Below are 24,237 nucleotides of genomic sequence, written 5' to 3'. Positions count from 1 at the left end.
CAGGCATCATTGTGGAAACAAATATTTCTCATCTTTTATTTACATTTGAACAAAAAGTGCCATGTCCAAAATTATTCATACCCTTTGCAAACTGTCACAGTCAATGGGAAAATCCAAAGTTCTATACCATTCCAAATAGTCCACGCAGTTCTAATTCTGATTCATTGGGAACAGCTGTTTTAATCAACTCAACAGGTGAAAAACAGAAGCTCTCTGCTGTTGGTTTGTGGACAGTCATGGCTAAGACAAAGGAGCTCACTGAGGACCTGCGGCTGCGCATTGTGGCTGCTCACAAGTCAGGAAAGGGCTATAAGACCATATCTAAATGTTTTGAAGTTCCAGTGGCTACAGTGCAAAGTATTATTAAAAAATACAAGATGTTCTGCACTGTGAAAAATCTCAGAGGGCGTGGTCGGAAGCCAAAAATCACACCTGTGCTGGCCAGGAGGATAGTGAGAGAGGTAAAAAGAATCCAAGGATCACCACCAAGACCATCCTGATGAATCTGGGCTCTGCTGGTGACAACATCTCAAGGCAGACAGTCCATAGACACTGCACACCGCTGGGTTTCACAGACGCAGACCAAGGAGGAAACCACTTCTCCAGATAAGGCACACAAACGCCTGCTTGGCCTTTGCAAATGCTCACCTGGACAAAGAATAAGACTTCTGGTCTTCTGTTTTATGGTCTTCTGATTTATGTAGTCTTCATTTGACGTAAAAAAGGAGAACATGGTGGTGGGAACCTAATGTTTTGGGGGTGTTTTTCAGCCGGTGGACCAGGGAACCTAATCACAGTAAACAGCACCATGAAAAAGGAGCAATACATCAAAATTCTCAACAACAACATCAGGCAGTCTGCAGAGAAACTTGGCCTTGGGCACCAGTGGACATTTCAGCAATGACCCAAAACACACAGCAAAAGTGGTGAAGAAATGGTTAGCAGACAAAAACATGAACGTTTTGCAGAGTCCTGACTTAAATCCAATGGAGAATCTGTGGAGGAGCTAAAGATCAGGGTGATGGCAAGGAGACCCTCCAACCTGAAAGAGTTGGAGCTAATGGCTAAAGACGAATGGGCAGAAATACCAGTGGAGACATGCAAAAAGCTGGTCAGCAATTATAGGAAGCGTTTGATTGCTGTAATAGCCAATAAAGGCTTTTCTATTGATTATTGAGAAGGGTATGAATAATTTTGGACATGCCACTTTTTGTTCAAATGTAAACAAAAGATGAGTAATAATTTTTTCCACAATGATGCCTCTTGTACATCATCTATTTATCCTCTAATGCTTTTTGTGCAGGATCAAGGAGGATCATGTGATCCAGCACGGGTTGGTGGTGGACGGGGCCAGTCTGTCTCTGGCTCTGCGGGAGCATGAGAAACTCTTCATGGAGGTGTGCAAGAACTGCTCAGCGGTTCTCTGCTGCAGAATGGCACCTCTCCAAAAAGCCAAGGTGGGTCACCTTACCCGTCTTGTGTTCCTCTGTTCACATTTCACTCTGTCCCAGCAAGCCCAGAGGTCACGCACAGTAATATGCCCGGCCTCTGCTGAATCGCCCCACACTGGCCTGTTGTTTTCATAGCTATGGTGTGTTTGGCAGGTGGTGAGACTGTTGAAGACTTCTCCTGAGAAGCCTATTACTTTAGCCATTGGCGATGGAGCCAACGACGTCAGCATGATCCAGGAGGCTCACGTCGGTATCGGTAGGTGCCGAATGAGAACTTACAGATGTGGCTCGTGATTTAAATGCGTTAAGCTAACCATATGAAACTCCATACAGGAATCATGGGCAAAGAAGGAAGGCAAGCCGTAAGAAACAGCGACTATGCAATCGCGAGGTTCAAGTTCCTCGCCAAATTGCTGCTTGTACACGGCCATTTCTACTACATTAGAATAGCAACCCTTGTGCAATACTTTTTCTACAAGGTACGTTGGGAGACGTTTGTGCCGCTTTCAGACTGGGAGTGATTGTGGCTGAAGATTTTATATATAACACTCTGTTTTGTTTTCTTGTAGAATGTGTGCTTTATCACTCCCCAGTTTTTATACCAGTTCTTCTGTTTGTTCTCACAGCAAGTAAGTGACTCTTCCAGTCATCGTTTATCTGAAATATGTCATTTTGTGAACAAAAAGGAGCAATGTATGAAGCACAACTCAAAGAAGTCACTTTCAAAACACTTTCTGTAGGTTAAAATGGTACGTTTGTGTGACGGATGTGCATTAATTTGTATTGAAATGACTGGATGTCACAAAAAATACACAAAACAATGGTACGTGTGACCTCACCTTTACTAAGCCAAGCATTGCTATTAGTGATTTGAACTCTAAAGCCAAAGTATAAAATATAGTGTTAATCGATAAAACAAAAACAAATGAATTGCACATTTTTTAGTTAAGTTAAGGGCCAAAAACATACTTTTTTCATGCACCTGTCAAGTTTGGGATTTTGGGCTTTTTGGTTTTTCATAAAGTGTTTTGTCAGACTAGTGAAAAAAGACACTGTTAAGTGTTTCTTTTATAGCACTTTATCTATTTGTGTCAATAGATTTCAATTACAATCCATATTTGTAAAGGCCGTTTCCTCAAAATGAGTTTTTTCTTCTACACTGAGCCATAAATCTCCACTTCAGTAGCACTTACACACACCAAACTTAACGTTTTTATTCCTGTCTATATCCTGAAGGTTTTTACAGAGGGATTTGTTCGTATATGATTTGCTTGATTTTATACATTTTATACCCCAAAGAACTGTAAAAAATGTGTTTTCTGCCCGTTCTAAAGTGTTTTCTGAATTATGCAGTAACAAAATTTGACTGTAATATGTCTAAAAACTAAATTCAAAGAATTTTGAAACTGACTCAATCGATTGTTTAGATTTTTGTACTAGAAATGATATGCAAATTAGTGCATATTACATTAAATAATGGATCATTTGCATATTTAAACTTAACATTTTAGAAACTTGCAATACAAAAAATATTTTGCAGTTATCAATGTAATCAATCAACTGGGTAAGTAAGGTGATAACTATTAGTTATTTTTTCTTACCCTATTCACCTGCAGTGTCTCGCCTTAAATATAAATCATAATTAATCCCACCTAACGTTAAAGTTTTTATTTGTACTTTTAAATTGCAACACATTCATATTAAATCTTCAAATTAATTTAGAAACAACATAACATATATTTTTAATATTTGTTTAATGCCAACTTTTTATTACTGAAGGCAAGTATCACAGATAACAATTGGTATGATTTTTTTTTCTTCTAATATTTAACCATTGACTATAGCCAAAAGCCATTACTTGATTTACTTGACTTTTAAAAAACCTTCTAATTTAAATAAATCTTAATCAAACTTCACATAAACCCATTATAGTAAAAGAAAAAATTAATCGCCTGTGTTAACTCATTAATTTTCACACAACTAATAAAATTATATTATTTTATATTTACATTTATGTATTTGTCAGAAGCTTTTATCCAAAGCAACTTCAAGCTATACTTTTTTCCCCATGTATAGGAATTGAATCCGTGACATTGGTGTTGCTAGGACTGATTTTATACAGAAAGTGACCCAAAATGTCCACCTGGTGGACAAACAATGGAAAAATAATTTTTTTAAATTTTCACAGACTGACATTGTGGAAAGGACCATATCTAGAGACCATAATATCTTTAAATATGGATTTGTTTGACCAATTAGGACTCTCTTGTTCATCAAATATCTGCGAGTGAAATCCAGTTATTTCAGTAAAAATCCATGGTGTTATGAATTTCACATGAGGGCCAAAAAGTTTACGACAGGTTCAAGCTGTTCAAGTGAATTTGCCATGTTGAGCAACAGAATTATCCTCATTATAATACACATAATTATTTGCTTTGGCTACATACTGAGCATGTTCTGTCTAATTTTGCAGTCTTTTGATTTTTCCTTTTTTTTTGCTTTTAGAAAATAAGTAGTTGGTTATATCTGGAGGTTTCAGTTTGAGCTTTTTGTGAGATTTCTCAGAGTATTGTTTGATTTTTAGCGTCAATGTTTAACATGCTGTCTTGTGCTTCACAGACTCTTTATGACAGCGTGTATCTGACGCTGTATAATATCTGCTTCACCTCTTTGCCCATACTGGTATACAGTCTGTTTGAGCAGCTGGTGCATCCACATGTTCTGCAGAGCAAACCAGCACTTTACAGGTACAACATCAGGAGAAAAACTCTTGTAGTTCCCAAACCTGTTACCTGAGACCCCTCAACAGTACACACCTTTTCTAGGGCAGTCAACAGGACTGAGAAATTAAATTACATTTTTTGTTGTTGTTATTGTTGTGGTTTTGTTTTTCCCCACTTAAATATTACCAAAGTTTGTATTATATTTTATTTATTTATTTATAATTTGGGGGAACGGTAGCGCAATTATATATCCCTAGTAGTAAAAATAGTACTAAAAGGTATTTAAAATGCATTTATTTCATGCTTTAATTTAGCACTTAATGCACTTTAATTGTGTGAAAGTAGTGCTGAAGTCCAACTAAACAAATACTGAACTATATTTGAAAGTGTAACTATTGCAATTATACTTCAGGTACACTTTAAATATTTTGCGTTTAAAGACCAATATTATTTAAAGATCACGCAGTCTTCGTAAATAGTAACATTTATTTTAGGCTTAATATTAAGAAATGTGAATTGTGCACTAGTAGTACTCCAAATAAAGTTTAATTACAGTTTTTATACCAGTAAGTATACTTGAACTATACTTAAAATAAAATAAATACATTTTAAGTCCATTACTTTTTTAATTGGGTTGTTAATTGCAAAAAATCAAACCTGGCTCTGAACAAAAAGAGTTTTTAAATGAAGTGCATATCATTGGAGAAAAAAAAAATGTATTTTAAGTTTTGAAAAAAACAAAAAACATTGTTGTGTGTGTGTATGTGTGTGTGTGTATATATATATATATGTATATATATGTGTGTGTGTGTGTGTGTGTGTGTGTATATATTTATTTGTTACATTTTAAATTTTTAAAAATAGTTTGAAGTTTCGAAAATAACGTCTTTTAAGTTTAAAAAAATATTGTCATATATATATATAGTTTTTTATATAGTTTTAATAGTGTTTGTCTTTTGAGGAAATTGTCTTTTAAAATAAAATAACTAAATAAAGTTGGTAATGTCACTATTATCATTAGTTGTTTTTGTTTTTATATTTCTGTTGGTTTTAAATTAATTTTTATTTTAGTTGCAGTAAATTTAGTACCTTGGTAATTATCGTCTGAATTAGACTAAAATTAAAAACCTAAATAAATTGAATTGCTTGAAGAACTACAATAACTAAAACTTAAAAAAAGATGAAACCTATAGAGGCATATTTAAAAACAAACTAAATCTAGTAAAAATGACAAAAATACTTCACTAAAACTTTTAAATTAAAATATAAAAATAAGATCTAATACTAAATATTAACAAAAAACTATAATAGTATATCAATGATAGTTAAATATCACTGTTTAGTACTTTAACTTATTCAACTTATTTTCAGTTCAACATTTCTCATTGTTTTCATCTTTATTTCAGTTATTTTAAACAATTTTTAATAGTTTTACGTTAACAATTGCAAAAATAAAACAACTTAAACGTGTCTGTTTTCAAACTAAACGGTCAGTTTTAATGTAGCGTTGCCAGTTTTGTTGTTTCGTTTCCTACACAAATCAAAACCAAGTCAGATTCTTTCCCTTCATCAGAGACATCAGTAAAAATTCCCTCCTGTCCTTCAAAACCTTTTTGTACTGGACCTTCTTGGGCTTCTGCCACGCCTTCGTCTTCTTCTTCGGGTCCTACATCCTGATGGGAGAAGACACCACGCTGATGGGAAACGGACAGGTCAGCGTCTCTCTCGTTCTTCATCACGTTCTCCTCTCTTGTCATTCAAGCTCATGTGTGTCTGTGGCAGGTCTATTATTTCCCTAGCATGACAGTCTTTGATATCCTCCACAAAGCGATCTCAGAGATGCTATCTGAATTATTTAGCCAGAAACGCTTACGATAACGAATGCACTTAGTTAGACGGTAATAACCGTTACTTAGCCTTAGTGACTATTGATTTAACTCCAGCTTACAGACACAAAGCATCAATCCTCTGACTAATTACAGCATTATCTATCACTTTGGTGTCGTACCGTTGGCTTTTACTACTTATCCATATCCTCTCTCTTCTTCTGCTTCTCTCTTTCTCTTTTCCTGCCATGCATGCTCTCAGATTTTGCGAGCTAACAGGCAACTGGTAAGAGTTGACTGGATTCCAGTTGATGCATGTGTCTTTTCTAATGAGCGGCTGTCTCTGTGGTTTGGTGTCGCGGCTCTGATCTGTATTCTTTTGATACTCTGCCATTCTCAATTACGACAAGATTTGGACGCACTCCCTCACTCGCACTTTGCATGACAGCAAATGGCTTCCGACAAGCCGGATTCGCTCTCTGATATATTTCTGACATGTTTTATTTTGGGTGAATTGAAACCCTCCAGATATTTAGTTGAAATATGTTCATACATTGATGTTTCCTTTTTTGGCAGATGTTTGGAAACTGGACGTTTGGCACTTTAGTATTCACTGTGATGGTCATTACGGTTACGCTGAAGGTGAGTTCATGTGGATATGACACAATGTGTGGTTTTTAAGTAAAACGTGAGCTTAATTTGCACCGTTCTTTCCACAGCTGGCCTTAGAGACACATTTCTGGACGTGGATGAATCATTTCGTCACATGGGGCTCCATCGCCTTCTACTTCATCTTCTCCTTGTTTTATGGTGGCATCATCTGGTACTGTATTGCATGTGTTTTCCCATAATGCCTTCTGTGTATTGGGTTTTCCTCATATAATGGTAGAATTTGTTTGTTATTTGTTTTTTACAATTTGATTCGAACTTAAATTCAACTTTAAAGAAACGCTTTCCCACCTCATATCCATAGGCATTTTGGGTCTTTTCCAATATTCAGATTAGTGGTCAACAAATATTTTCTTGAATATATACCCCAATCCTTAATATGTGGTTACAGCTTTGCAAAGTTTCAGTAAATTTTCTATATATATATATATATATATATATATATATATATATATATATACAGGGTTTCCGCGGGTCCTTAAAAAGTCTTAATTGTAGTTGTATCAAATTTAAGGCCATACAAAGTCTTAAATGGTACAAGAAAGTCTTAATTATGATTTCTAGAGATCTTAAAGTTGCAGGAAAGTCTTAATTATGATTTCAAGAGGTCTTAAAATTGCAGTTAATGGTACAATAAAGTCTTAATTAAGATTTCAAGAGGTCTTAAAATTGCAGTTAATGGTACAAGAAAGTCTTAATTATGATTTCAAGAGGTCTTAAAATTGCAGGATAGTCTTAATTATGATTTAAAGAGGTCTTAAAATTGCAGTTAATGCTACAAGAAAGTCTTAATTATGATTTCAAGAGGTCTTAAAATTGCAGTTAATGGTACAAGAAAGTCTTAATTAAGATTTCTAGAGGTCTTAAAATTGCAGTTAATGGTACAAGAAAGTCTTAATTATGATTTCAAGAGGTCTTAAAATTGCAGTTAATGCTACAAGAAAGTCTTAATTATGATTTCAAGAGGTCTTAAAATTGCAGTTAATGGTACAAGGAAGTCTTAATTATGATTTCAAGAGGTCTTAAAATTGCCGTTAATGGTACAAGAAAGTCTTAATTAAGATTTCAAGAGGTCTTAAAATTGCAGTTAATTGTACAAGAGTCTTAATTAAGATTTCAAGAGGTCTTAAAATTGCAGTTAATTGTACAAGAGTCTTAATTAAGATTTCAAGAGGTCTTAAAATTGCAGTTAATGGTACAAGAAAGTCTTAATTATGATTTCAAGAGGTCTTAAAATTGCAGTTAATGGTACAATAAAGTCTTAATTATGATTTTAAGAGGTCTTAAAATTGCAGTTACTGGTACAAGAAAGTCTTAATTATGATTTCAAGAGGTCTTAAAATTGCAGTTAATTGTACAAGAGTCTTAATTAAGATTTCAAGAGGTCTTAAAATTGCAGTTAATTGTACAAGAGTCTTAATTAAGATTTCAAGAGGTCTTAAAATTGCAGTTAATGGTACAAGAAAGTCTTAATTATGATTTCAAGAGGTCTTAAAATTGCAGTTAATGGTACAATAAAGTCTTAATTATGATTTTAAGAGGTCTTAAAATTGCAGTTAATGGTACAATAAAGTCTTAATTATGATTTTAAGAGGTCTTAAAATTGCAGTTACTGGTACAAGAAAGTCTTAATTAAGATTTCAAGAGGTCTTAAAATTGCAGTTAATGGTACAAGAAAGTCTTAATTATGATTTCAAGAGGTCTTAAAATTGCAGTTAATGGTACAAGAAAGTCTTAATTATGATTTTAAGAGGTCTTAAAATTGCAGTTACTGGTACAAGAAAGTCTTAATTATGATTTCAAGAGGTCTTAAAATTGCAGTTAATGGTACAAGAAAGTCTTAATTATGATTTCAAGAGGTTTTAAAATTGCAGTTAATGGTACAAGAAAGTCTTAATTATGATTTCAAGAGGTTTTAAAATTGCAGTTAATGGTACAAGAAATTCTTAATTATGATTTCAAGAGGTTTTAAAATTGCAGTTAATGGTACAAGAAATTCTTAATTATGATTACAAGAGGTCTTAAAATTGCAGGAAAGTCTTAATTATGATTTCAGGAGGTCTTAAAATTGCAGCTACCAGGAAAACTGCAATATTTCTGCCATTACGAAAGCGCCACCTGCTGTCAGAGAATGAATTTGCATTTCCGATAAGGCCGTCCGCTGTTTTTGTTCAGGCCAAAGTGAAAATCAACCAAGGTTTTTACACTGCAAACACGCAGAGTTGTAAATATGAACTGGTGGATCGACAAGAAGATAATAGAAATCTAAACAATTAAGGCAAAATAACAAAACATATTTAAATGTTATTTAATTAATATAATAGAGTTTTTTTATTAATATAATTAATACTTTTGAAATAATTTTTTGCAACTTTTTGTTTTTGATACACTGATATTAATTGACATTAATGAAAAATTGACATTTTTGTAATCATACTCTAAAATCTTGATTTTTTTTTTTTTTTTTTCCCAAATCTTTTCCAAGTAATTAAAAATGACACAAGTCACTGGTTAAAATAAGGTTAATAAATTGTCAAGATGCAAGTTCTGTGTGGAAAAAGTGCAAATCAAGAAGAACAATGTCTAAATTGGATATTTTCCATTCTGAATAGTTTGTATTGAATTGTCGTTTTGCTGATAATAAGAGTTTTCTCTTTGATCTGGTCTTACATGTCCAGTAGCCGCATCCTCTGGAATACAGTCAAGATCCTGCGCTCAATATTTGGCTCTGGCTCTGAAACTGTTGCCCATTTGCTCATTAGTTGGCTATTTGACAGCATTATCAAACGCTTGTTGATTTCAACTAATTGCGGTCTAATTGAAGTTTTCCCCTCCGCTAGGCCATTTCTTCACACGCAGGACATGTACTTCGTCTTCGTTCAGCTGCTGTCCAGCGGCTCTGCCTGGTTTGCCATCATCATCATCGTCATCACCTGCCTGTTCCCTGATGTCATCAAGAAAGTCTTTTACAGGCACCTGCAGCCGACCAGCACGCAGAAATCTCAGGTGAGCTCTGATTGACGCTCAAGCTCTAATAGAGATGGACTGAGAGTTTGTGTGTCACGTATGTAATTTATGCTTATAAAGATAACACTGATAAAGTAATACAGCATGTGGCTCACGTCACCGCATGACTTCTCACCTTCGCTTAAACTCACTCACAAAGTCACTCAGCATTCATCCCACTATTAAAAATCCTCCGCAGCGGACACCTATTATGTCTGGACTCGCAATGCGGTGCATCTTGTCTGGTTGAATTATGAAAATTAATAGTGGCAGGTTGTAGCGTCACGCTTGCTTGCTTATCTTAGTGGTTACTTCCTATTGATACAGGTATTTGTTTGAACAGGTATTTGATTTAATTGAACACAAAACCGTTCATAAGTAGTAGTGGTGATGAGGTCTTAAAATGTATGGAAAGGGTCTTAAAAAGGTTTTAAATTATTACATTTAACTCCGTGATTCCTGTATATACCCAGGAGTAACAGCTCACTATCAGTTACAAAAGAAACCGTAACAGTCAATTTTAGTTGCATTTTTCATCAATTAATTGAACACAAAACCATTCATAAGAAGCAATGGCGATGAGGTCTTAAAATGTATGGAAAGGGTCTTAAAAAGGCCTTAAAGTATTAAATTTACCTCTATGATTTCTGTATGTACCCTGGAGTAACAGCTCACTACCAGTTACAAAAGACACTATAACAGTCTGTCACAGGCAATTCTAGTTGCATTTTTCATCAATTAATTGAACACAAAACCATTCATAAGTAGCAGTGGCGATGAGGTCTTGAAATGTATGGAAAGGGTCTTAAACAGGTATTACAGTATTAAATTTAACTCCCATGATACCTGTGAGTACCCTGAAGTAACAGCTCTCTACCAGTTACAAAAGTCACTGTAACAGTCTGTCACAGGCAATTCTAGTTTCATTTTTCATCAATTAATTGAACACAAAACCATTCATAAGTAGCAGTGGCGATGAGGTCTTAAAATGTATTGAAAGGGTCTTAAAAAGGCCTTAAAGTATTACATTTAACTCCGTGATTCCTGTATATATACCCAGGAGTAACAGCTCACTATCAGTTACAAAGAAACTGTAACAGTCTGTCACAGGCAATTCTAGTTGCATTTTTCATCAATTAATTGAACACAAAACCATTCATAAGTAGCCATGGCAATGAGGTCTTGAAATGTATTGAAAGGGTCTTAAAAAGGCCTTAAAGTATTACATTTAACTCCGTGATTCCTGTATATATACCCAGGAGTAACAGCTCACTATCAGTTACAAAGAAACTGTAACAGTCTGTCACAGGCAATTCTAGTTGCATTTTTCATCAATTAATTGAACACAAAACCATTCATAAGTAGCAGTGGCAATGAGGTCTTGAAATGTATGGAAAGGGTCTTAAAAAGGCCTTAAAGTATTAAATTTACCTCTATGATTTCTGTATGTACCCTGGAGTAACAGCTCACTCCCAGTTACAAAAGACACTATAACAGTCTGTCACAGGCAATTCTAGTTGCATTTTTCATCAATTAATTAAACACAAAGTTATTCATATGTAGCAGTGGTGATGAGGTCTTGAAATGCATGCAAAGGGTCTTAAAAAGGTCTTAAAATATTACATTTAACTCCATGATTCCTGTATGTACCCTGGAGTAACAGCTCACTACCAGTTACAAAAGACACTATAACAGTCTGTCACAGGCAATTGTAGTTGCATTTTTCATCAATTAATTGAACACAAAACCATAAGTAGTAGTGGTGATGAGGTCTTAAAATGTATTGAAAGGGTCTTAAAAAGGCCTTAAAGTATTACTTTTAACTCCATGATTCCGGTATATACCCAGGAGTAACAGCTCACTACCAGTTACAAATGAAACCGTAACAGTCAATTTTAGTTGCATTTTTCATCAATTAATTGAACACAAAACCATTCATAAGTAGCAGTGGCGATGAGGTCCTAAAATGTATTGAAAGGGTCTTAAAAAGGCCTTAAAGTATTAAATTTACCTCTATGATTTCTGTATGTACCCTGGAGTAACAGCTCACTACCAGTTACAAAAGACACTATAACAGTCTGTCACAGGCAATTCTAGTTGCATTTTTCATCAATTAATTGAACACAAAACCATTCATAAGTAGCAGTGGCGATGAGGTCTTGAAATGTATGGAAAGGGTCTTAAACAGGTATTACAGTATTAAATTTAACTCCCATGATACCTGTGAGTACCCTGAAGTAACAGCTCTCTACCAGTTACAAAAGTCACTGTAACAGTCTGTCACAGGCAATTCTAGTTTCATTTTTCATCAATTAATTGAACACAACCATTCATAAGTAGCAGTGGCGATGAGGTCTTAAAATGTATTGAAAGGGTCTTAAAAAGGCCTTAAAGTATTAAATTTACCTCTATGATTTCTGTATGTACCCTGGAGTAACAGCTCACTACCAGTTACAAAAGACACTATAACAGTCTGTCACAGGCAATTCTAGTTGCATTTTTCATCAATTAATTGAACACAAAACCATTCATAAGTAGCGCAGGTATATTTGTAGCAATAGCCAACAATACATTGTATTGGTCAAAATTATAGATTTTTCTTTTTTATGCAAGTTAAGCTCACGTTCCATGGAGATATTTTGTAAATTACCCACCGTAAATACATCAAAACTTATTTTTTGATTAATAATATGCATTGCTAAGAGCTTCATTTGGACATTTTTAAAGGCAATATCTCAATATTTAGATATTTTTTTTATTGCCGGTGCGAATGTAACCAGGAAAACGGCCAGATGTTCCTAGAACTACACAGTGCAAAAGCAGCTTATTATGCCATTATCATGAACCAATGGTGGCCTGATGGTGTTTAATAGCCAGTGCAAATTTTATAGAAACAAGCTTTTTTGATCTAACGAAACACACTAAGAAAAACTCTTTGTTTTGGCCAGAGTTAACTCTTAACACCATTTTCAACTAAAAAAACTGAACTGTGGCCATTCATTTATACAACAATGGCGTTTTGGGGGCCTGAGAATGCATTTGAAAGCGGGTTTCAGAGTGGACGTTTTTAAAAATACTGTTATCATCTTTGTGTGAACTACAAAAAAAACATGAATTTGAGATATCGCCACCTACTGGCCTGGCATGAATAATACAGTTTTTTTTTTTGTTTTTTTTTTTGTTCTTTTCGCAAATCTGTGTGGACTGTTTATTGTTTATAGTTTGTAGTTAATTTTAGGATACTGTTTTGCATAGGACTATAATAGTTGAGTGAAATACTAAGATTTGTTGACAAAAGAATACAATTCGCCAGCAAATGTTAGCTTGCCAACATGGGAATATTTGGGGGGGGTTGGGCCATTTTTGCTTTTATGTGGATAGAATAATGGATAGGTAATAAAAAAATTGAGGATGATAGCTGGGATTCAAACACAAAGCTGTCAGCTCCAAAAAAAAAAAAAGAGTTAAAACGCTTACTTTCCTCCTTTTGTACACATTGAATCCATATATCCACATTTATTTCCACATACCCAAGTGAGGCGTAACTGAAGTTGCTGCAGTATGGTTCTGTGGCGTCAGCACACCCTGCCCTGCGGATGACACCCGATAGTGTCGAAGTGCATTCTCTCTGCGTCCGCTGCTTGTTTCCTGTTTCCTGTCTCTGTCATTTCTGAATGTGTGTGTGGTGGTGGTGGTGTACCGTGTGTGGGAGTGTGTATAACTGCACTTTTCCTTCTCTTTACTTGACCCTCTGTGTGTTCTGTAGATGTACACCAACCGCGTGGCTATAGGTGACGACTTCATCGCACTTCAGCCTCTGTCCAGAGCCAAGAATCAGCTGGGCAAGATTAGGTAGAGTAGGAGAGACACTCTCACACTGCATGCAGAGGAAACAAAATAAACTAACAGAGGGGGAGGAGCGAAATAAACAACTCACAAGCTTTAACAGCATGCATGCGTAACCCACTCCTGCAAGTGCATGATTGTGTAGGTCAGATTGAAAGCAGTCCTGGCCGTGTTTGGAGATGCGTTCTCATACAGCATGGGCTTGAGCTCACAGCCCCATTAATAGATGCTTTTTGTAGCTTCTTCTCTGGAAAAAAAAAAAAAATGTTTACCTGGACTGCATGTTCCCAAAATGATTGTTTTTTTGTTTTTTTTAGTCTCTACCAACGAGCAGCGAAAATGATCTCCAGTCCAGCTCCAGCGAGACTTAAAATCTGAATTTGAAAATCTGAGTTCTCTGATGTTGGGCTTCTAAATGTTTCTATTTCTTCGCTTTGTTCCAAAACCTAGTGACCTGTTTTCCTGTCTACTTCCCGTTCACAATATTGTCATTTTAGTGTTCTTTATCCAATCTGTTGGCCTCACTGTGTTTGGTTTACACCCACAAGCTGCCAAAATAGTGTTATGTCAACCATTGTTGAGTTCAAGAGTTTAAAGAAAGGTTGTATTCAGTTTTCTGTTCTTTTTTTGTGATGAGGCCTCATGTTTGTGACATTTTGTCTTATGGTTAGGTTTCTTTAAAGCATTTAAAAGCTTGTTTCACACTAGAGCTCTTATTGAAAACCCAGGTTTGTTTAACCCCTTAAGTGTCACACCCCGTAGACGTGAAAGTGCACTATCCAGACTTAAAATGTTATAATTTATGAACGCTTTGGAATACAGACCTAAGGTTGGACCCTTTTTTTTTAAGACATTCTGCATCGCAATTACAATAATCTGTATTGTCTTTTGCAAAAGTGGATATTTCAAAATATGAAAGTATCAAAAAGTTATATAAGTTTAAATTTACTGTAAAGAAAATGCATTTCTGCATATATAAAATAAATATTTCAAAATTTGAAAATATGAAAGTTTTGCAAAAGTTATATACTTTTTAGGCACCTAACTTAAAAAGTTTAGGTGCACAGTCAAAATTTCAGGAGCACCTTGTAATAAATAATCAAAAGATTTTATCAAAAATTAGCCTTCCCATTATGAAGTGATATTTGACTCCTTAAAGTGATTTACAGGGCAATTTTGTTTTTACCTTTGTAATGGCATTTTTCTAACTTAATTAAAAATATGTTGTCTTTAGATTTTATAAGCTTTTTAAAATTTCTAATTAAAACAACTGAATAAGAACCAACCAAGTTACCAATCAAATGAAATCAGTATTAACAAAATTAAGTTTTTACACTCGCATGAGGTGGTTTTTCAGGCAATTCGAACAGCAATGGAAACTTTTTTTCACATTTACAGGTCACATTTGATTAAATATAGCCAAAATACCACAAAAATACGTTGCCATGACTTATCGCGAGAGGAAAAAATTACTTTTCAGTTTCGGTTAATGGAAATATAATATAAATATAAAATATGAAATATAATTTCGCAAAACTTTTTAATCGACATTTATAAAATAGCACCAAAGTTTTGTGCAAATCTGTTATGGAAAAGCGGCTACTGTAGTTGCGTTTTCGTTACCCTTTAATTGCACAAATTGAAATTGCAAACTGAAAACACGCCTAATGGAAACACGTCAATTGCACAAAAACTCCCATATATCTTTTTTTTTTTTTTTTTTCGCATTTACAGGTCACATTTGATTAAATATAGCCAAAATCTCACTAAAATCCATTGCCATGACTTATCGCGAGAGGAAAATATTAAGTTTCAGTCGCATAACATCAGTTAATGGAAACGCCGTCAATTTACAATACTTTTTAATCGACATTTATAATATAGCGCCAAAGTTTTGTGCAAATCTGTAATGGAAACTCGCCTACTGTAGCTGCGTTTTCATTACCCTTTAATTGCGCAAATTGAAATGGCGAATTGAATATACGCCTAATGGAAACGCGTCAATTGCACAAAAACACCCATATATCTCACAAAAAATGTTATGCTCACATGAGGTGTTTTTTTTTTTTTTTTTTGCAAAACAGCAATGGAATAATGGCTTTTTTTTTCGCATTTACAGGTCACATTCGATTAAATATAGCCAAAATCCCACAAAAATCCAGTGTCATTACTTATCGCGAGAGGAAAAAAATTACATTTCAGTCTCGTAACATCGGTTAATGGAAACGCAATAATCATTTTGCAATAGTTTTTAATCAACGTTTATAAAATATTGCCAAAGTTTTGCGCAAATTTGTAATGGAAATACACCTACTGTAGCTGCTTTTCCATTATCCTTTAATTGCGCAAATTGCAAATTGAAAATACGCCTAATGGAAATGCGCCAATTGCGCAAAAACTCCCATATATCGCAAAAAAGTTTTTACGCTCGCATGAGGTGGTTTTTCAGGCAATTAAAAAAAAGAAATATTTCGCAAAACAGCAATGGAATTTATTTATTTATTTTTTTTCGTTTTTACAGGTCACATTTGATTAAATATAGACAAAATCCCACAAAAATCCTTTGTCATGACTTATAGTGAGAAAAAAAATACGTTTCAGTCGCATAACATCGGTGAATGGAAACGCCGTCATTTCGCAATACTTTTAAATCAACATTTATAAAATAGTGCCAAAGTTTTGCGCAAATCTGTAATGGAAATGCGGCTACTGTAGCTGCGTTTCCATAATCCTTTAATAGCGCATATTACGAATTGAAAGTATGCCTAATGGAAACGCGTCAATTGCGCAAAAACTCCCATATATCGCAAAAAAGTTTTTACGCTCACATGAGATGGGTTTTTTTTGGCAATTCGAAAAAGGAGTATTTCGCAAAATAGCAATGGAAGCGTTTTTTTTTTTTTTTTTTTTTTGCATTTACAGGTCACATTCGATTAAATATAGCCAAAATCCATTGCCATGACTTATCGCAAGAGGAAGAAATTTCGTTTCAGTCTCGTAACAACGGTTAATGGAAACGCCGTCATCTCGCAATAAATTTTAATCAACATTTATAAAATATCACCAAAGTTTTGTGCAAATCTGTAATAGAAACGCAGCTACTGTTAGTCACTTAATATTATCTTCTTGTTTATTTAACTGTTCTGTTAAATCAATCTCATTTATAAACTTTAAGTTCAATCAACAAAAATGCAACTGGAATGGTTGCACTGTAGAGCCCTGATGAATGAGTTCACGAATTCTGCCTCAATTTGGCCAAATGCTTCTTCACCTTTTGAAACAGACTTCACGTCGACAAGTCCATGGTGCCTTAAAAAGCTGTCTACGTAGGCAGCTCACTAGGTTTTGGAACAGAGCCTTCAAATGTTTTCTCGCAGTGGACATGGGGCAGTTTCGTGCTTGTTCACCTTCCTTCTGTTTTCATCCGTTTGGGAGACTTACCGCGCTCTTTTGTCCTTCCAGATGGAAGCGGATAAGGTTTCAGTCAGCTCAGAATATGACTCTGCTGAAATCGGGAGCAGAGGGGAGGACAATCGGCCACTGATAGCTGCTTTTCCTCCACCTCTGGTGCAGCCCCACCCTTCCCCTAGGTAGTACTCGGCCCCCATCAGGCCTCCGTCTGTGTGTGTACAGTATGTGACCGCCATGACCCAGTCATCCCGTCACGTGACGCTAGCTCTCCCCACGATGTAACCAGGAGCGAGGGCTGCTCTGAGTGGCATGAGTCTTATATCTGTTTCATCCATTCGCTGGAGACTCTGCTGGTCTAATCGAATCTCCGCCTCAAGTGCCTTATGTGTCTGCATGTTTTCTTAATCATCCTCATTTATTGTTCTCTCATAGTAATCTTCATCCCTGACACCGTGTTTGTATTTAATGTGACAGACATTTGTGTTTTCATTGACTTCATAAATCATTGATTGAATGAGCTGCTCTTTTTCTCATCATGAATGAACAGCTACTGACAGCTGTGTGATTCACTAATGGCTTATGCTGCTGCTCTTTGTTTATAAAATAATAGCATGTTTTTGTCATTTTATGGCCATGTACACATTGCAGGCAACTATGGTTGTCACGCCACTCTTGCGTAAATGCATGGTTTTTATTACACAAGTGACGGCTGCATTCTACAGCTGAATTAATGACTAATTAAACTTGAATAAAATGCAGGTCAGGGCTGCAAACTAACACTTTTTTTTTTTTTTTTTTATCGATTGATCTGTAGATTATTTACTCGATTAATCGAATAAAAATCCAAATGTAATTCATATTTTTTATTTAATTGATTTTAATTTATTATTTAAAATTCAGTCTCCTCCAATATTTTAAGAAATGTGCTTTGTCCATGAAATTGCAGTACTTGTGCACTCATTTCTTCGATTAATCGGATGAAAATCCAAACATAAGTAATATTTGTGTTAAATCAATTGATATTATTCAATTAATCGGATTAAAATCCAAACATAAGTAATATTTTTAATTAAATTAATTGATTTTAATTTATTTAAAATTCGGTGTCCTCCACTTTTTTAAGAAATGTGCTATGTCCATGAAATTGCAGTACTTGTGCACTCATTTATTTGATTAATCGGATACAAATCCAATTAATGCCAATTTAATAAAAAAAATATTACCTGTGTTTGGATTTTCATCCGATTAATTGAATATCAATTATTTTAATTTAAAAAAATGTACTTTTGATTAGATTTTCATCCGATTAATTGAATAAAATCAATTATTTTAATTTAAAAAAATTTACTTTTGATTAGATTTTCATCCGATTAATCGAAGAAATTAGTGCACAAGTACTGCATTTTCATGGACAAAGTGTATTTCTTAAAACAGTGGAGGACACCTAATTTTAAATAATAAATTAAAATCAATTAATTTAATTAAAAATATTACTTGTTTGATTTTAATCCGATTAATCGAATAAAATCAATTAATTTAATTAAGAAATAGTACTTGTGATTAGATTTCATCCGATTAATTTAAGAAATGATTGCAAAAGTAGTGCCATTTCCATGAACAAAGCACATTTATTAAAATAGTGGAGGACACTGAATTTTAAATAAATCAAAATCAATTAATACATTACTTGTGTTTGGATTTTAATCCGATTAATCGAAAAAATTAATGCACAAGTACTGCATTTTTATGGACAAAGCGCATTTCTTAAAACAGTGGAGGACACTGAATTTTAAATAATAAATTGAAATAAATGAATTTAATAAAAAATATTACTTGTGTTTGGATTTTCATCCGATTAATCGAATAAATTAGTGCACAAGTACTGCATTTCCATGGACAAAGTGCATTTCTTAAAACAGTGGAGGACACTGAATTTTAAATAATAAATTTAAATCAATTTAATTAAAAATATTACTTGTGTTTGATTTTAATCTGATTAATCGAATAAAATCAGTTAATTTAATTTTAAAAATAGTACTTGTGATTAGATTTCATCCGATTGATTTAAGAAATGATTGCAAAAGTAGTGCCATTTCCATGAACAAAGTACATTTATTAAAATAGTGGAGGACACTGAATTTTAAATTAAAATCAATTAATATATTACTTGTGTTTGGATTTTTAATCCGATTAATCGAAGAAATTAATGCACAAGTACCGCATTTTTATGGACAAAGCGCATTTCTTAAAACAGTGGAGGACATTGAATTTTAAATAATAAATTTAAATCAAATAATTTAAATAAAAATATTACTTATATTTGGATTTTAATCTGATTAATCAAATAAAATCAATTAATTTAATGAAGTATTACTTGTGTTTGGATTTTCATCCAATAAATTGAAGAAATGAGTGCAAAAATAGTGCCATTTTCGATTGCCTAAATGTTATTATCTCAACCATTATGAGTTTAGGAAAGACTTCTATATTCAGTACTCACCGTAAAGTACTCAGTACTCACTAAAGTACTCACAAAATCACTAATTGACTGAAAACCTAAGTTTCACATCACAGTTTGGTTTAATTGCTCTGTTTAAAAGCAGTTTTTCTAAACCAGGTGTGTACTGTTCAATGAAACAGCGTTTGCGACTCTTACCTCTACAGATATTAAACCGGTAAATGTGATGTATTAATAGCCAGCACATTTATTTGCAACCGAGATGAAATGACAGCAGCGTCATTTGTCATTTGCCGGTTAGTCATAGCCTCCGGCAATTACTGAACAGGTTCTGCTTTTGATTACAACTCTACGTTTCGCTTGAGCTGCCTATTTATTTACAGTTACAGGACACGCTTGAACTCGTGCGGCATTTAATCTTTCTGCTAGTATTGATTTTTAGCAGAATTGCCAAGGTCCATGTAGTAACAGCTAAATCTTTAACCCAGCACACGGTCAAACTCAGGTTAACAACAAACATCAAGGACTGCATTTGTGGCGTTTGTGTCTCAACTGGATTCTAGGAAGACAATCTTGTTCTTGTAGATGCTAGAAGAAAATGTGCATGCACCTAAACGCCTCATTTATGCATTAGTCAACAAACACATTTGTTTCAAGACTAATTCTGCAAGGCACGCTGAAGTGAGTCCGGAGGGATTTGATCTTAATATTGGTAGTTTGCATAATGCCTAGTCAGGTTGCCTGAGAAGAGAGATCAAAGAATTGACTTCCTCGATTCTGGCTGCATGCACTCGTTTTCCTCTTTGGTTGGTTTTTGAGTGCATCTGATTGAGAATCTGAGACTCAGGCTGTAATTTAACATGCAGGTTTTTAGCCTTGTCTTTGTAATTAAGTATTGAGTGTTGAGTTAAAGAGCTATAATTTCTGTCAAGGCCAAGGATGGTTGAATCCAGAGAGACGGCATAATTTATCACTGATGCATTAATTTTTTTTTGGTCATTCATTCTCATTTCAGACCTCTCATCTTTTAAATGTAAAACCATGCACTGCACTTATGATTTTTAAGCTATATGTCTCATTATTGGTATGACCAGATGTCCTATGCAGCTTATTTGAACTTGTGCCCCTTTCCTCAAATTAGGTACAAATTGGTGTACTATTACTTTTTTAAGCAGTAAAGACAAATACCATGAATCCTTTGCCAACTTCTCTAAAATAATCTGTTGAATTGACATTCAATTCATTGAGCACTGATTCAATTAATCAAACTTCATTGTTCTCCAAGTAAGTTACTGCAAGGAAAAAAATACCCAACGAATATTTTTCTTTTAATGTTAGTGTAAGTTTATCACTAACTACAAACGTTGGTCCCAGTTACGTAGCCACTGAGGAATGGCTTCATGTAGCCAAATCTGAAACTCCATTGTATCTGGAACAGCCAATCTATAAAACACTAATGGACAATGAAAATAATCTATAACATGTTTAGAAAATAATTTACTGTACGTGTTCAACTTGGTTTTTCCAACAACACATAGTCTGCATGGGTTTGTGCATGTCCCTTAGTTGTTCTTCGCTATTTAGTTAGTTAACACTGGCCTATGCCATTGTTTCACAGTTGAAAACTAAACAGAAGAGAAGAAACGGCAAACTACTGGAGACTGCAAACAACAATAGATGTTTATTACAAAATAAAGAACGAGGCACTTTTAAACCCCTTCAAAAATCGGTGACCGTTTTGTGGAAGTACTTTTGTAAAATACAGGATGAATAATACACTTTAAAAAGAATAGTTCACTCATAAATGAAAATCGACTCACCCTCAAGCAATCCTAGGTAATTACCCAGTTCAAAAGTTTACACCCCCTTGATTTTTAATACTGTGTTACCTGAATGATCCACAGCTGTGTTTTTTTTTTGTTCAGTGATAATTGTTCATTAGTCTCTTGTTTGTCCTAAACTGTTAAACTGCCCGCTTTTCCTCAGAAAAGTTCTTTAGGTCCCACAAATTCTTTGGTTTTCCAACATTTTTGTGTATTTGAACCTTTTTCAACAATGACTGTATGATTTTGAGATCCATCTTTTCACACTGAGGACAACTGAGGGACTCATATGCAACTATTACAGAAGGTTCAAACACTCACTGATGCTCCAGAAGGAAACACAATGCATTAAGAGCTGAGGGATGAAAACTTTCTATCAGAATGGAGATGTGTACATTTTTTCCCTTTTCACCTAAATATCTTTTTTTCATTTAGTACTGCCCTTCTGAGGCTACAGAAGATACATGTTTCCCAAAAGACAAAATCGTGCATCGTACGTCATTACGCTATTTCTGCATCATTGCACACGTGCAGTTCTTTCAGTTTCGGTTTTCAATCTGCACTCTCAATCATATTAGAAAAGGAATAAACCACGCCCTTCAATCCGATAGAAATTTCATTCCAATTCAGCTCATTTGGATCGATTTAAGGTGTTTACATGAAGGCTTTTCAGTCCGACTGAGCCATTAATACGATTACAAACTGATTATTTGGTTGCATGTAAACATAGCCAGTGTGAAAATATGGATCTCAAAATCATAGTCTTTATTGGAAAAGGTTCAAATACACAAAAAAAGATGAAAAACCCAAAGAATTTGTTGGACCTGAAGTATTTTTCTGAAGAACAAACAGTTTAACTGTTCAGGACAAACAAGGCACTCAAAAAAAAAAAAAACACAGCTGTGGATCATTCAGGTAACAACACAGTTTTAAAAATCAAAGGATATGTAAACTTTGAACAGGGTCTATTTTCTCTTGTGCACTATATGTATAGGATCTTTTATGGGACATATTTTAGTCAGGTCAGTACTAAATAAACAATAACATGCATTTTTGGCAAAATAATTAACATTTTTCAGATTCTGAAAGGATGGTGTAAACTTTTGACCAACTGTATATATGACTTTCTTTAATATGAAAGCAATCAGAGTTACATTGAAAAAATATCCTGGCTCTTGCAAGCTTTATAATGGCAGTGAATGGCTGTTGAGAATTTGAAGCTCAAAAAAGTCAATTCATCCATCAAAAAAGTGTTCCACACGACTCTCAGGGGGTAGTAAAGGACTTCTGAATTTAATTAGATGTACAAAATGAGGATTTGTAAAGAAAAATGTTAGAGGATTTCTATGTAAGCCAAGACTAGACTGGATTTCCTTTGCTGTAAACAAAGCTTTGGTGGAGATTACAGCTTGTAAAGTTTTGAATTTGGATGTTTTTCTTACACAAACGCATTGATTCACTTCAGAAAGCCTTTATTAACCCCCCAGAGCCATGTGGAGCACTTTTTATGATGATAGATGCACTTTATTGGACTTGAAAATTTCAACACCCATTCACTGCCATTATAAAGCTCGGAAGACCCAGGACGTTTTTTTGACGTAACTGATTGTATTTGTCTGAGAGAAAGTTATATATGTTAGGGATGTGCCGAATGTTCGTGCGCAATAACTTTAATCCCTTTGTAAATAAACTACAGAACGTTATGTTATGTGTATTTATTCTGACAGCTCTGCACAAGCTCCTTAGCCAGGGTTTAAAGTCCAAAGTGTGAGGGGAAAGATAAAATAAATCTGCTGCTGTCAGCAAAAAGTAGTTCTGAGGTTGTCTTGCAGGTTTCCTCTAAAATAAAAGTCAACATTCATCAATGTTAGTATTGTAATTTTACTGTTGTTCTGTAGAATTAAATTAAAAAGTAAGAACAAGTAAATAACAATCATTACAACAGCTCTATTAATACATTTATTATAACATTCTCCTTTGCTCAGCAAGGCTGCATTTATTTGTACATTTAAAAACACATGCCTGATTCAAGAAGGGGGTCTTAAAAATGGCCAAAGAATATTATTTTACTAACTTATTAATTGTAAGTTAAATTGTGCTTTGTTGGTAGGCTACAACGTCTACTACACTCTTAAACATAAAAGTGCTTTAAAAGGTTCTTCACAGCGATGCCATAGAAGAACCATTTTTGGTTCCACGAAGAACCATTCAGTCAAAGGTTCTTTAAAGAACCATCTCTTTCTTACATTTTTATAATCTGAAGAACCTTCTTTTTTCCACAAAGAACCTTTTGTGAAACAGAAAGGTTCTTCAGATGTTAAAGATTCTTTATGGAACCCTTTAGACAAAAAAGGTTCTTCTAAGGCATCGTGAAGCATCGTGTTAAAAATGTTCAGTGTTAAAAAAAAATGTAAATTGTTGTTTTGCAATTGATTTTCTTCTTTGAAAAGCAAGACAAAACTGTAAAAAGCAAATATTGGCTATTTAATTTATGCAATGGTGAAAAAAATTGGCAAAATACATGGGGGGGAAAAAAACAAAAACCCGGCCCAGTGTTTATTTTTGTTCAGCTTCGGCCAACAATTTTCATTTTGGTGCATCCCTAATATACATCTAGGATGGCTTGAGGATGAGTAAATCATTTTGGGTGAACCATCCCTTCAAAGTTGATATGTAAAGAGTATCCAATATGACAAAATATCAAGACATCTAGTCATTGCCCATTGTGGACATCAAAGAAGTGCAGATGTGTTAGTTGGGAACCATTTGGTTTCATCTCTTTGGTGTTGTGGCTAACCTCTCCTTTCTTTTCCCAGTTTATTGAGGCCTACCAGGGCATCGGATGCGTGGACTCCATGTGCTGTTTCTCAGAGGGGCAAAACGCCTGCTCACGGCTGGGCCGGCTGGTGGAGCGAATGATGGGCCGCTGTGACCCTGCTCGGGCCACCAGGTGCGACCTCTCTCTCTCTAGCCTCTGCTGTAAACACATCTCCTACAAGCTGGAGCGCGACGAGCCCGCGGCCC

General features: G+C 34.6%; 1 protein-coding gene across 1 annotated transcript in view; it reads left to right on the top strand.

Moving 5' to 3' along the window:
* The window catches only part of atp11b (ATPase phospholipid transporting 11B), a 100,371-nt gene that overhangs the window by 67,215 nt on the left and 8,919 nt on the right, over positions 1–24,237 (top strand). The window contains exons 20-29 of the mRNA XM_073844780.1: positions 1,304–1,457; positions 1,605–1,707; positions 1,785–1,930; positions 2,021–2,080; positions 4,071–4,198; positions 5,748–5,886; positions 6,577–6,642; positions 6,720–6,823; positions 9,510–9,675; positions 24,030–24,163. Coding sequence (XP_073700881.1) covers positions 1,304–1,457; positions 1,605–1,707; positions 1,785–1,930; positions 2,021–2,080; positions 4,071–4,198; positions 5,748–5,886; positions 6,577–6,642; positions 6,720–6,823; positions 9,510–9,675; positions 24,030–24,163 — 1,200 coding nt within the window. The remainder of the gene's footprint in view (positions 1–1,303; positions 1,458–1,604; positions 1,708–1,784; positions 1,931–2,020; positions 2,081–4,070; positions 4,199–5,747; positions 5,887–6,576; positions 6,643–6,719; positions 6,824–9,509; positions 9,676–24,029; positions 24,164–24,237) is intronic.

Source organism: Garra rufa, chromosome 7 (assembly GCF_049309525.1).
Source record: "Garra rufa chromosome 7, GarRuf1.0, whole genome shotgun sequence".
NCBI lineage: Eukaryota > Metazoa > Chordata > Actinopteri > Cypriniformes > Cyprinidae > Garra > Garra rufa.
Note: the sequence above shows the minus strand (reverse complement) of the source record. Positions and strands in the feature narration are given on the sequence as shown.